The 13,675-nt window shown below is 38.9% G+C and overlaps 1 protein-coding gene across 2 annotated transcripts in view; it reads left to right on the top strand.

Annotated features, from left to right (window-relative positions):
* Positions 1 to 12,137, top strand: part of LOC306865289 (protein ELFN1-like) — a 108,965-nt gene extending 96,828 nt beyond the window's left edge. For both annotated transcript variants that reach the window (XM_079409824.1, XM_079409825.1), the window contains exon 3: positions 7,586 to 12,137. In XM_079409824.1, the coding sequence (XP_079265950.1) occupies positions 7,990 to 10,383 (2,394 nt within the window). In that variant the 5' untranslated portion in view covers positions 7,586 to 7,989 and the 3' untranslated portion in view covers positions 10,384 to 12,137. The remainder of the gene's footprint in view (positions 1 to 7,585) is intronic.
* Positions 12,138 to 13,675: the final 1,538 nt, after the last annotated feature.

The raw sequence follows: 13,675 nt of genomic DNA, 5'->3' as shown, positions 1-13,675 counted from the left end.
ACAACTCTATAAATACTATATACGCACCAGGGTTTCCGTTGTCCGGTAATTGCCGGACATTGGCCGGAAAAAAAATGAAATGTCCGACAAAATTAAATCTCTCCGGTCAAATTGTCCGATTAAAATGGCCTAATAATCCCGCCCCACTAACACAATCTGAATTTGAGAATAAGCCTAAAATGTATAAAGCAAAAATACACCGACCTTTGGCTATGTTATAAAGGAACAGGCTCTACCGTTTGAAAGTTATTAAACAACATCGCATGCTGCATTTAAAATAAAGCGCACGCCTAAGGGGCCGCTCACATATCGCGTCTTTTGCGCGCTCAAATTCGTTATTTCAAATGGAGACGCGCGGTATGCGCGCTCATAATGGAAGCGACGCGCTCGTTTTTTCCAGGCGCGTCCGCGCCGCATCGAGATAAAAACATCTCAACTTTTCAGAATGCCGCAAGCGCACCGCAGGTCATGTGACAAGAACCAACCAATCAGCTTCCTCACCTTTTCCGTTACTTTGAAACCTCAGCAGCGTTTTTGAAGTATGGGGTGCACCCAAACACTGCGGCGTTTTTTACTTTTCTTAGTAAATAAATCTTGTAACAGAGTTACAGCAAGTGTTTTTCGGTGTTGGAAATCCATTGCTGAAATTTCCTTGTTGTAAGAGAGCGCAGCTGATGGTTGTTTAGCAACGACAGACGCCTCCGGAGCGCAACCGCCCGAGCGCTTTGGAAAAAAAGAGACAGCGGCGCGCCTAGCGTTTTCCACGCGTTTTTAGGCGCGATATGTGAATGGCCCCTGAGACGTCTATTTATAATAAGCGCAGCATTCTTTTGTTGGCCTATAATTCTAATATCGTTCTCACCTATATTATATTATCTTATAGCTCTTCAATAATATGCAGAACCAGCGATCAGAAGGATTATTTGCCATTTTACAAGCATTGAGTCTGCGGACACCGCTCCTCTTATCGATGCCATAAGCCTGCGACGTGATGCCCTCGCTGTCATGACAGAGCTCCGTGGCTATGGAGGATTGCATTTCTCCACAGCCTGCGAAGTCCTCATATGTGATTTCAACGAAATGTATCCAGAGTGGACCAAGCTCGCCAAGATAGCCTGTGTAATCCCTGAGTGTTCCTGCAGAGAGGGGGTTCTCGCTGCAGAATCGGATCAAGACGAAGCAGCGAAGTCGCCTTGCGGAGAACAAGGTTACGCGCCTTATGCACATTGCAAGTTGTGGAGAGACTCTGGGAAGTTTTGATTTTAAGTCGGCAGCTGCACAATTCAGCACTGCAAAACAGCGTAAAAAGTAGCCTAAAATGACAGTGTTATAGGCCTAGTCATTTGTTTGTTCCAGTTAATTTGACAAGGAGTCATTTCACGGTGGCCAATTTAAATGTTACCAGTTAAATGAGACATATTGAGAGTGTATAATTAAGTTCGCTTGAGTAAAAAGTTAACAATAGGCTACTATTCAGATATTTTATGTGGGGAAGGGGGATTGGTTTGTTAAACTATGAATGTGAAACCATAGTAAAAACAATTGGCGTTGATTGACGCCAATCGGACTTTCATGTTTTTTCCGTCTATTTGAAAGTTAGGCTAATAAACGTTGCATTCTATACGGCCTGATTATGTCATTTTTTAAGTTACATAGCCTGCCTCCAGTTTTCCTCAACTTGACTAATTAAGAGGCGATATTTGACCGGCATATCACCAAAATGTCCGGAAAACGAAACCTCTGCCGGTCACTTTGACCGGCACCATTTTTTTCTAGCGGAAACTCTGATACGCACATATTTAAGAAAATAAAGAAATTAAATAAAATTGACACATGCATGTAACAACATTTCAATAATAAACATATAAATGGAAAAACTAAAATAAAAAGCGATACTTCTATCCCTGCCCGGTGGAGTCGCACGGTAGAGTTGATGGTCTTTACACTCTTCGGTCTTCACACTAAGAGGGAATTCACACGACCGCTGCAGCGGTATAATAACCTTTTTTTATACCAATCCAACAAATCACCATTTCAATTCAGCTGGACCCACTTTGTTTATCAACTAAAAATGGCCAAGCAAGTGCACACACTGACAAGATACGCGATACAGTACGAGACCATATGCATCAGACGTTTAGCCAATGTTCTGTGGGCATGATGTCTGAGGCTGAGACTAGGTCATTGTTTACCTTGTGTAAATGACTCAACATACTGTGCAACATACATTGCTGCTCATACAAGCTGTACATTGACAGAGAATGTGTGAGTGGAAAGTGTCCGCATAACTGAGATGACGTGGGTGAGAAACAAGTGTGGATATTGCCACATTTGTTGCTTGCGTTTTCATTGACAATACAAAAAACAGCCATGCCACACTTATAGTTTCTATATGCTTCTTCATTAGTTTCACAACTGAACCATGTGATTCACAACTAGTCGACACAGGGACAACAAAACAGTTAGTGGCAGAAATAAGGCATTGGTCCAACTGCACATAAATATTTTATCTTTTTCAAATCTGAACTTCAGGATTAACTGCGTAGTTTCAGAATTGTGTAGGTGACAAAATATGATGTGCAAATATGTATGACAGTGTTGATAATGCAGTGTACCTACATCAGATTAAAGTAATTCACACTACCACTCAAAAGTTAAAACGATATTATATGATTATTTTAAAGAGATTAAAAATTTTATTTAGCAATGATGCATTAAACACAAAAAAGTGCCTATAAAGACTTTTTAAAGTTCTATCATGTCAACTTAATTTTAACATGGTAATGGATATGTGGTTTGCTGTTTGGTCTTGGCAGAATAGATCTGCTACCCTGCTGTTGTTGGTTATTGCTATTGTTTCAGATTATTGCTGCTGCAATACATATGCAGGTACGCTACTGTGAGTATTGAAGACATACTGCTGCTGAATAGCATATATAATGACTCGTAGAAGATCTGTACAGGTGGAGCTGGGGAAGGTGGAGGGTTTCAGTGGAACTCTGAAAGCACGCTGCAAACTGCTCTAGTGAATGCTAACCAGCAGATGCAACATGAACCAATCATCTTGTGTTGAGTAGTTAATGCTGTGAATATCATCAGTTTGTGTTAAGGACAGCCATCAGCCTGCACCATCTAGAGTTTCATGACAGAACTTGGCCATTACAAAATATTTTCTACAAATAATCACGGTTCTTTTGATTGTTCTATTCATAAACTAAATAAATAAATAATCCTGAAAAAATGTATAATTGTTTCCACAAAATTCATTCATTCATTCATTGGTTTACTCAGTCAATATTCACTACTCAGTATACATTAAGTGTCACTTAAAGCAAAAGTAAGTGAATGAAAATGCTTCCAAAAAGTTCCAGGCAATATCACAATCTATGATGCATCATATGTTAAATTAGCATTTTATCTGATGAAAAACAGCTTGGAATCTTAACTAATTTAAAAATAGATACAGATAAATATAAATGGTTTCATGTGGGGTTTTTTTATTTCACATTTTTGTGCTCTTCAGACTACAAACATCTAAACAGATTTGAATCTAACACACCAAAACAGATTTCTGCTGCTTGTCTAAAACACCCCTAGTGTGCTATGTTGCAAACAGGAAACTAAGTACAAAGTAATAAAAAGACAACCCTTGTGGAATGTCTTTTTTGTTTTTAAAAATACTGAACCATGCATCCTATGATACATCTGTCTTGTCCCGTGGTTAATCTTCTCAATGTCTGACTTCAATCTTATTAACGTAGACACTAGCTCGGAGGTCTGAAAAAAGACAAGCCAAACAAAGAAAGGTCATCTGACTAAGAAGATGACCTCTGACCTTTAAGTGTCATTGATGGATCCGATTGATCGGTGCTGTAGCCTCTATTACCTTGAGCTGTCATTCTGATCTCCATCCACCATAGAATATATCCACCTGCCGAGGTTCCTGTTCTGCACCTGTCCGTGACACTGAGGGCTCTTGTGTCAGCAGCTGCCATTCTGGGCAGCAGGATATCTGTTTGCACAGGCCAGATGAAAGCAGGTAGCGGCATGGGCCGAGGATTAAACCATCCAGAAAGCAGTGTGGCATGATGAAGCTGTCTATCAGCCCATCACCTGCCTGTCCTATCAGTCGCCAGAGAAAAATATGGGCCGTGAGCAGGGGAGGCGGGTGTATGGTACTCGTGAACACACTTTTTTTTTTTTTTTCACCTCTGAGTAGAAGTGCTGAGCTTCAGCAATTAATAGGTGCTCTCAAGGGGAAAGCTTATGTTTTTTTTGTTTTATTTTTTAAATTTCCAATTACATTACCCTACTGACTGTTAATACACTATTTTACAGTGGCCCGGTTGCCTTTCACATACCTAAGAATGCGAACACCAGGAAAATAAATTCACAATCTCTTTGTAATGGGGTTGCATGGGAAAATTTCCTCACTGGCATATACTAGATTTTAACCACGAGGGGCCTAATTTGATTGCAGTGTGGCAGGGAAGTGGCAGTTAAAACAATGCTGGCTTCGGTTCACTGGCATAAATTAAAATTAGGGCTGACTACCAATAAAATGAAACAAAACAAAATGAAATAAAATTACTTGCATCATGCTTGCTGATTAATTAACCGCCTATATCAATATTTGCAATATTTTGATTGATTAAACAGTGGCTTTAGAAGTCAATATCTTATATGTATTTGCATGTCATTGAAAATTAGTCCACAGCAATACATTTGTCAGTTGACTGACAATATCTGCATTTAAATGGTTACGATGGTCAAAAAAAAAAAAAAAATACATATATATATATATAAATATATATATGTTTATGTTTATATATAAGTTTATGTACAAATAAATTAAAGTTTGAATGTTACATTTTAGCATTTTCCCCATTTTTATTTGTACATGCAAATTATGAAAATTCTCTTTCTCATTCTGATGAAACTGATAATATCTATCAAAACAAATCACTTCAGTGTTTCATAGTTTGTCATGAATGTAATTTTTCAGTGACAGACACAGAGAATCTTGCAAGTTTGAAATCTCAAGAGGGAAATGTGGGTGCACTTGTCAAGTGTACACACGTATTTCTATAAATAACCACATCGCCTGTTTCCTTGTCCAACTCTTGCATGTTGCTCACTAGCCACTGTGATGATATTATCAACTCTTGTGAATAACAACAGTATGTGGGAAAATATGATTTATGTGTTATTTGTCATAGATTCATTAGCGCTATAAAATAATATAAAAAAATAATATAAAAATCTTAAATGATTTTTATATTCTTAAATTTTGCTTTCTAGAATTGAGAATAAATAAATACATAAACAAATTAAATCTAAAAGAAAGAAAGAAAAATTAAATTATAGAAGTTCCTAAACGTAAGTTAGGGAGGAGCGAGTCCATCTAATCTTTCAATCAACAGACAGAGTATATAAACAGCTGCTTACCTCTCTCCAGTCTCAGCTGTTCCAGCATCCCTACACCTCCCCAATCTCCACCTTCTTCTTAGGTACCTTGCCCTTTGTAATCACCTTATATTAAGTCCCTGGGGGTATATCAGAGCTCGAGTTGAAGCTGCTTCATCGAGCCCCTCATCAGTGGACAGCAAGCCAAACAAGTTTACTCTATTTCCTAATGATTATATGGGCAAACGAACTTGTTAAAAATAAATAAATAAAAATAGTAATTAGTAGTAATAGTAATTACATATTATATTATCAAAACAACAATTTCAGTGAAAAAAAAAACTAACTGATTTGGCATCTCATTATTTTGCTTTAATGACAAAAGCAATCAAGCTGCATGAACTCCACAAATTTGTTTTCCAGTATGATTTGAGATGATCCAAAGAGCATCTTAAGCTTCAGTGGAAGAAGAGGAATCAGCACAAAGAGTGAAATGGTCAGTGTTACAATCCTAATTACTGACATAGAAATATTTCTTCTTCATTCTGTCATTTTTCTTTAACATTAACTTTCTTTTTCTAAAATTATTCATTTACAGGTGTAAATGGGATTTTAAACATGATGTGGCAAAATGCAACAGAGCCCATTATAATCAGTGATGCTATCAACACTGGATGCAATGCGGCGTGACATGACAAAACCCTAACAGTAAACTGATGCCTCGTTCTATTTATGACGTACTGACACAAAATACAAATGATTTGCAGCTGTTGCTTTGTCATGTCCGGTGTAGACGTGGTGTTAGAATTTAGTTGAGTGACAATGATTAAAATAGATTCAATAAGATGCATCATGTTGTTTGTGGTTTACACCGTAGCGTGATCTGACACATAGACAATCTAATGCATCACTTGTGAGAAACCCAGACAAAGCCCTGTAAAATCCCCTCTTTGATCCGCTGCCTTCCATAGAGAGCTTTATGAACCACGTCCATCTATGCATTTGAGAAATGCTCCTTTCCTCTTCAGTGAAAGCCTCCTTGCATAATTTACTTGTGTAAAATCGGCGTGCTCCCTCTCTGCCAGTTTTTTATTTACTGGACAATAGATTGTTCCTTTACTGTAGAAATAAAGTGAAATAAGGACAATTTATAACACTCAGGTTATTGCAAAAATACACACTCGCACACACACACACAAAACACACAGCAATTGTCTTTATGTCCATGGTTAGAAGAAGGAGTTCAGTGGAAAGAAAGGTCTTTGCTTTCAAAACAGTTCCAATCCTCTCTTAACTCAGAAAATTATTTGCGATACAGCCAACATTGCTTAGAGCTGTCTCAATGTGGTTTCAAAGCCTGCTAGGGATGACTGTGAACTGAAGCTCCCTCTTGTCTCTGCCACCCCAGGGAACATACCTTCTCTCTGTGAGGGCAGTGTCTTTCAAAGAAATACTATTCTCGTGTGATTTCCTTCTGCTTCATAGCTGAATATTTCATTTAAAAATAAAAAAAAGCTTGCACAAAACTTTGGAGGCAAAACAGCTTGTGTAGAATAGAATCATCCGTAGTATTATTTTTGTGATTAAATTGTTTTGTCTTAGTAATTGATCAGGCGATTTAATCGTGTATATCCTTAAAGATTAGCTGAAATTCTTCCAAACTGTTCAATATGGATGCATTTGAATTTGATAAACTGGTCTCAAGAGGTACTGTTTTTTTTTCACTTGAACATTTTAAAGGACGAAGTGTAATTGAACTCTTTCATCCCCCAAGCATTGGTCCTGCTCATTTTGATGGTCTCAGAGTTAATGGAGGGAGAAAAGGGACACTTTTGTTTTCTTTTATCTGTCAGGTGGAAATTGGCCAATGGTTTCCGATAATAGCAATATGTCACAGGAACTGAAGGGAAGGAAAATTGTGTGCAAAACGAATTGATGGTCAGCTAACAAAGTTATTCTTTTACCTTCCACGGGTCCATATGAGTAATACGTCAGGGAAATAAATGCAATGAAACAATATGAATTATTCCTTTGAGCTTGCACACATACATTGCAGAACTCTTGTATGGTATGAACCATGTCATCGCTGTCGCATGTTGAACTGTATTTCGAATATTGCTTTTCTAATTTAAAGACTTTGTGAGCGTCAGTCAATGCTTCCTTTTTTTTTCTTATCCAGGGTGCACCTCTGGGCCTATAAATGAGACTAAAATGGTGGAGGAGAAGAAAAGACAAGAGGATGAAAGCCATCAACAATGCTCTACCCCGGGGAAATAAGCACAGGCCATTTTGAATTGGTGAAACACTAATACCCAGCTCTAGCACTCCACTAGTGTGAAAACTTCTCCATTGGAGACATAACCTGTAAATGCATAAGCTATGGTCAACAGGTTTAATAAGGGGCTGACATATCAGTGCAGAAACCCTCAACTCATGTGAAATAATTATCTGGACCAGAGACTGAACATTTTGTCCTTTGGCTAAAGGAAAAGGGTTTATTACCCTACTTAAATACTGTGAGGCTCCATCCAGCCTAGTTCAAACTCAAGTGGTACCCCAAGCTGCAACCAACTGGCATCACTCATGGCTTCCAGGAGGGCATCAGGAGCTAGTATTGGAGGCATGGTGAAGAGTGCCTTCTTCTGGTCTTTGGCCATAATCTATCTGACTCACATAGGTGGAGTGAGGGGGGATTGTTGGCTCATAGAGGGGGAAAAGGGCTTTGTATGGCTGGCCATTTGCAGCCAAAACCAGCCACCCTATGAGGCCATCCCTCAGCATATCAACAGCACCATAGTGGACCTTCGATTGAATGAGAACAAGATCAAGAGCATCCACTACTCTGCCCTTAGCCGCTTTACCAACCTCACATACCTGAATCTGACCAAGAATGAGATTAATTACATTGAGGATGGGGCTTTTTCAGCCCATTTCAATTTGCAGGTTCTCCAGTTGGGTTTCAATAAGTTGCGTAACTTAACCGAAGGGATTCTCAGGGGTTTGGGGAAGCTGCAGTACCTCTACCTCCAGGCCAACCTGATTGAGACTGTGACACCCAATGCCTTCTGGGAGTGCCCAAACATAGAAAACATTGACCTTTCCATGAATCGCATCCAGGTGCTGGATGGGTCCACCTTCACCAGCCTGACTAAGCTGACCACCTGTGAACTCTACACCAACCCTTTCAACTGCTCCTGTGAGCTTTTGGGGTTCATCAAGTGGCTCTCTGTCTTTCCCAACAGGACAAGTGAACGGATGGTGTGCGATTCTCCCACAGGATTCTCAGGCTACAGTCTCCTAAGCCAGAATCCGAACAATCCCACATACCGGAATGCTCTGCATATGCTGTCCACTGTGTGCACGGAGGACTATGTGACTCCGTACATCCCTGTGCCTACTGAGACCACCACTTACCCTCCAGACTCGACGCCTTGTGGGCTGGAAGACTGTCCTTCAGGGACTGAACCAGAGGAAATCAGCATCAGCCCCACGTACATAGACTTAGATGTGAAACCAATCATGAAACTCAAGCAAGTGTCTCACACGAATGCAGTAATCACTGTTCAGATCCCTTACCCCTACAAGAAGATGTACATCCTTGTCCTGTACAACAACAGCTTCTTCACGGATATACAGAATCTGAAACGGCAGAAGGAGGACATTGAACTGAAAAACCTGAAACCCCACACCGATTACACCTACTGTGTGGCTTCCATAAGGAACTCATTGCGGTTCAATCATACTTGTCTGACACTATCCACTGGGCCTAGGAATGGAAAAGAGCGAGTAGCTAATAATGCAACAGCCACTCACTACATAATGACTATCTTAGGATGTCTTTTCAGTATGGTAATTGTTTTAGGGATTGTGTATTACTGCTTGCGAAAAAAGAGACAACAAGATGAAAAGCACAAAAAGGCAGGCAGCTTAAAGAAGAACATAATTGAGCTTAAATACGGCGGTGAACTGGAGGGCGGGACGATATCCAGGATGTCTCACAAGCAAATGATGGCTGGAGAGAGCATGACCCGCATGCCCTATCTACCTTCCGGCAGTGAAATGGAGCAATACAAACTGCAAGACATGAGCGACACTCCGAAAATGGCCAAGGGGAATTACATGGAAGTGAGAACAGGGGAGCACCCAGATCGAAGAGAATGTGAGATATCCATGCCTGGCAACAGTCAAGGCTCAGTTGCCGAGATCTCGACAATTGCAAAGGAGGTGGACAAGGTCAACCAGATTATTAACAATTGCATAGATGCTCTGAAATCAGAGTCCACCTCCTTCCAAGGGGTGAAATCTGGTGCCGTGTCAACAGCTGAACCTCAGTTGGTACTGATCTCAGAACAGCCTCAGAGCAAGTCTGGCTTCCTGTCACCTGTCTACAAGGACAGCTACCACCACTCTTTACAAAGACATCATGCTTCAGATGCCTCTCCAAAGCGTCCGAGTACAGCCACTGGTGGTCCAATGAGGAGTCCAAGGCCTTATCGTTCAGAGGCGTCCTACAAGTCAGAGTCAAAGTACATAGAGAAGACTTCACCCAAAGGGGAGACTATTCTGACCATCACGCCCGCCGCTGCGATACTAAGGGCAGAGGCGGAGAAGATCCGACAGTATAGTGAGCATCGGCACTCCTACCCCGATGCCCACCAAATCGAAGAGTTGGAAGAACCGGATAGTCGGAAAACCTCCATTTTGGAGCCCCTGACGCGGCCTCGTGCCAGAGACTTGGCTTACTCGCAGCTTTCTCCCCAGTACCACAATCTCAGTTACTCGTCTAGTCCCGAGTACTACTGCAAACCGTCGCACAGCATCTGGGAGCGCTTTAAACTCCATCGCAAGCGACACAAAGATGTGGAGTACATGGCTGCAGGCCACGCTCTGAGGAAAAAAGTGCAGTTTGCTAAGGATGAAGACCTGCATGACATTCTAGATTACTGGAAGGGAGTGTCAGCTCAACATAAATCTTAATCTACTCAAGTGTTTGTGTCTTTTTCATTTTTGATGGACCACAATGAACAGGACCAGAATGAATCCTTAATCTAGTGAAATCACATTCTAATGGATAAATATTACACTACAGTGAATTTCAACTTAAGGAAAAATGTTTGTGTACCAAAATTAAAAGATGTTACTTAAAGCAACAAGAGGAAAATATATTGCAAATATAAAATATATATATGTTGAAATGGATTTTTAGTATTTGATTACCGCATGGCCAAGTCCTGTGACAGTGGATTTGCTGTTGTGTACTGTGAGACTAAAAAGAATCCAACAGTGACAGACATCTTCTGAAATGTTAGTATTTCTTCTGCAGGACCACTGTAATTTATGGACCATTTTTCTCCCGATATTTGCGTTTGTTCTAAATACAAATGAACTATGTACAGATACTGTTTCTATATTTGCAACGTTTGCTGTTAAAAAATGGAGAAAATCTATAATGTGTATGATTCAGGTTTAGACCATGGATTTCGGAGTTAGCTCCTGTGATATTATCTGTCCTTAAATGAATGTTTACCGTCCTGATGGATAAACATTGCACTGGTCAATGAAATGGCATATTTTCCTTTAGGCCACAGTTTACGCTTCCTTGCTTTGCCAATTTTCTGTTTAATCCATGCCACTGATCAGACCGCACAATTTTACACAAAGGCTGATATGATCTTACATTTGTGTATCATAACCACAAAGTGAATTGGTTTGGTTGGGATGGTGTAGATGAAACATCTGCATACATGATTGCAGTGTCAAAGTGGAAGAAAAATGGAAAAGTAGAACATTTTGATACACATTTATGTCTGATTTGTTTACCAGTAAAGCGCTCCACAAAACATGCACTTCTGCTTTGACCTTACAATGCCTAATAGTAGTGAGGGGTTATCTGATCGTGAACCAAAGTGCTTGGGTGGCATTTTTCTGCAGATGTTTCCACCAATCTCGAGCCAACAGCCCTATGGATGAATGTATTACATATATAAAGCAGCCTTTTCAGCTGCAGTTTCTTTGCAATTTTTGTTGTTGTTTTTTTTTTAAACCACATAATCCCCATTTTTCATGTTGTATGCTGAGTTTTGATATTCATGCTTCTTTTCAGTTTCATGCATTTGGCATTTCTGTCAACAATATTTAATCAGAAAAAAAAAAAGTTTATAAACCTAAGGGTATTGTTTTAGGCTTTTCTACTGTTCGGCGGGTAAAAAATGCTTTTGTAAATGTTGAATGCCACTGCAAGGACCCTGTCATGATCACTGCTGATCTGAATGGCGAGACATGAGTAAGAAAGTCTAAGTCACCCAGCTGAACTGTTGCCATTGGATTTGTACATCAGCTATTTAGAGAAATGCAGGAAGTAACTGGGTTTCCCTATTTCTTTTTTTTTAAACCGCCTTAATCTTCTGGAAATATCTGTATAACTGTATTTTTCTTTTTTCTTTAAGTGTTGATGTTTTTGAAAAGTCTTCATCTGTTGTCATTTTTTAAAAAGACAATACATTTCAGTAGATTTCAACGGCTGTCAGGTTTATAGGTAATCTAGAAAGTAACTTACATGTTTTTATATTGCATAGTGTAGCACTCCTGTATCTCATTTAACTTAGAAGTGTTGGAAAATATGTGAACGGAGAGCATCAGATACAAACAAAAGCACAATGAGTGTTATTTTTTATTTCTTTAAACTATGTTACCTGCTTTCAGACAAAGTACTGTGAAATAAAGGAAAGGGTGCACCCATATTGTCATGATCCTTGTGAAAACAGTTCTCTGGAGTCCTCTGCTTTACAAAATATTCACAAAAAATGAATAAATGTTTACAAGGAGTGTCACTTAATTTGAAATAATCAGATAAGTATGTGGTACAATAACCATATTTCAATATTTGCTGAGAAATCCCTTTAAAGGAAGATTATTCAAAGACATTTTATTATAGGATGACGATACATCCTCTTTTCCCAGACATGTAGCTGGGATTTCTAATTTGCCTAAAATGTCTAGGCTTTGGCTTTGTTTTCCCACTTGCTGAAAAGTAGTTTAGCATAGATAATAAAATTGTGGCATGTGCAATGGTGGGATCTACAGAGGACGCTCAAAGCATTGCAAATACGTGTACAGGTCTGGGAGAAAGAGGATGTATGGGCATATTATTGTGGCAAATGAAAACATTGAAAAGATAACACAGTTTATCACACCAGAGAATTCACACAGAATATTATGTGCCCAATATTATTACCCTATGTCACATATGATTAATTTATCTACTGACTGGAGGAAATTATAATACATAATGAACTTTAAAGATCTTCATGATTGGTAAAACAAGTATTCAGTGTTGCCTGCTCTAAGTGAGGTTTGGTGAGGCAAGAATTTACATACAGGTCAGAGACATGATTAATAGCATAATTTATTTATTTTACTTAATTAATCACACTAAATTATCATGTTTAACAGCCCTAACTCTGACTTTTAAAGACCCTGAAATGTTCTAGTTTTCACTGACGATTTGGAGTAGTACACAGCAGCATTTGCACTTTTATTCTTGATTCAGTTGACTGGCTCATTTAAAGGTTCCGGACACCATAGCAAACTAAAGGAAACATTTGTTGCAATGTTACTGAATGAAAATGAGCTGTTAAAACAGTATTGAGGTTCAATAACTAGATCCATCGTGTGTGAAATTTCACACTTCCAAGCTGAGAAACTGATTAATAACTGATTTGCTTAAGGTCAGTCCAAAGTGCCACATAGTGCTTGGCCTTGTATTATGAGATAATGTATGGTATTAGTGAAATATCTGAATTCTTTTGTGATATGAATGAATGCTGACTGACTGAAGCAAGGTGCATTTAACATTTATTTTGTTTCTCAATGATTTCAGGCATTTTAATCTCAAGGTCAGAGGTTTCTTCCATAAATGCTCATACTGGCTCTAATAACCCACATTTCTCTTTGACAGATAGATCCTGGCATCTGAAAATGGATAGCAAGCAAAACAAAAAAAAATAATTACATCAAGATTTGAGTTATTCTGCATTCATCAAAATTAATTGCTGAATAGCCACATCAATATATTTTTGATGTTTTAATCTCTTATTTAAACCTGGGTCTAATTGAACATTAAAAAAAAGAAAAAAAAAAGAATACAGTGTAAATACACTGGGATGTGTTGCCAATTGTATAGCCAATTTACTACTTAAAAATCTAATTTAAAAACCAAACCAATGGCAATTAAAAAAAAAAAACTGCATTCACTCTTTGTACACCTGCG

The sequence above is a fragment of the Barbus barbus genome (genome assembly GCF_936440315.1).
Source record: "Barbus barbus genome assembly, chromosome: 4".
NCBI classification, from domain to species: domain Eukaryota; kingdom Metazoa; phylum Chordata; class Actinopteri; order Cypriniformes; family Cyprinidae; genus Barbus; species Barbus barbus.
This window is presented reverse-complemented; position numbering and strand designations above follow the sequence as displayed.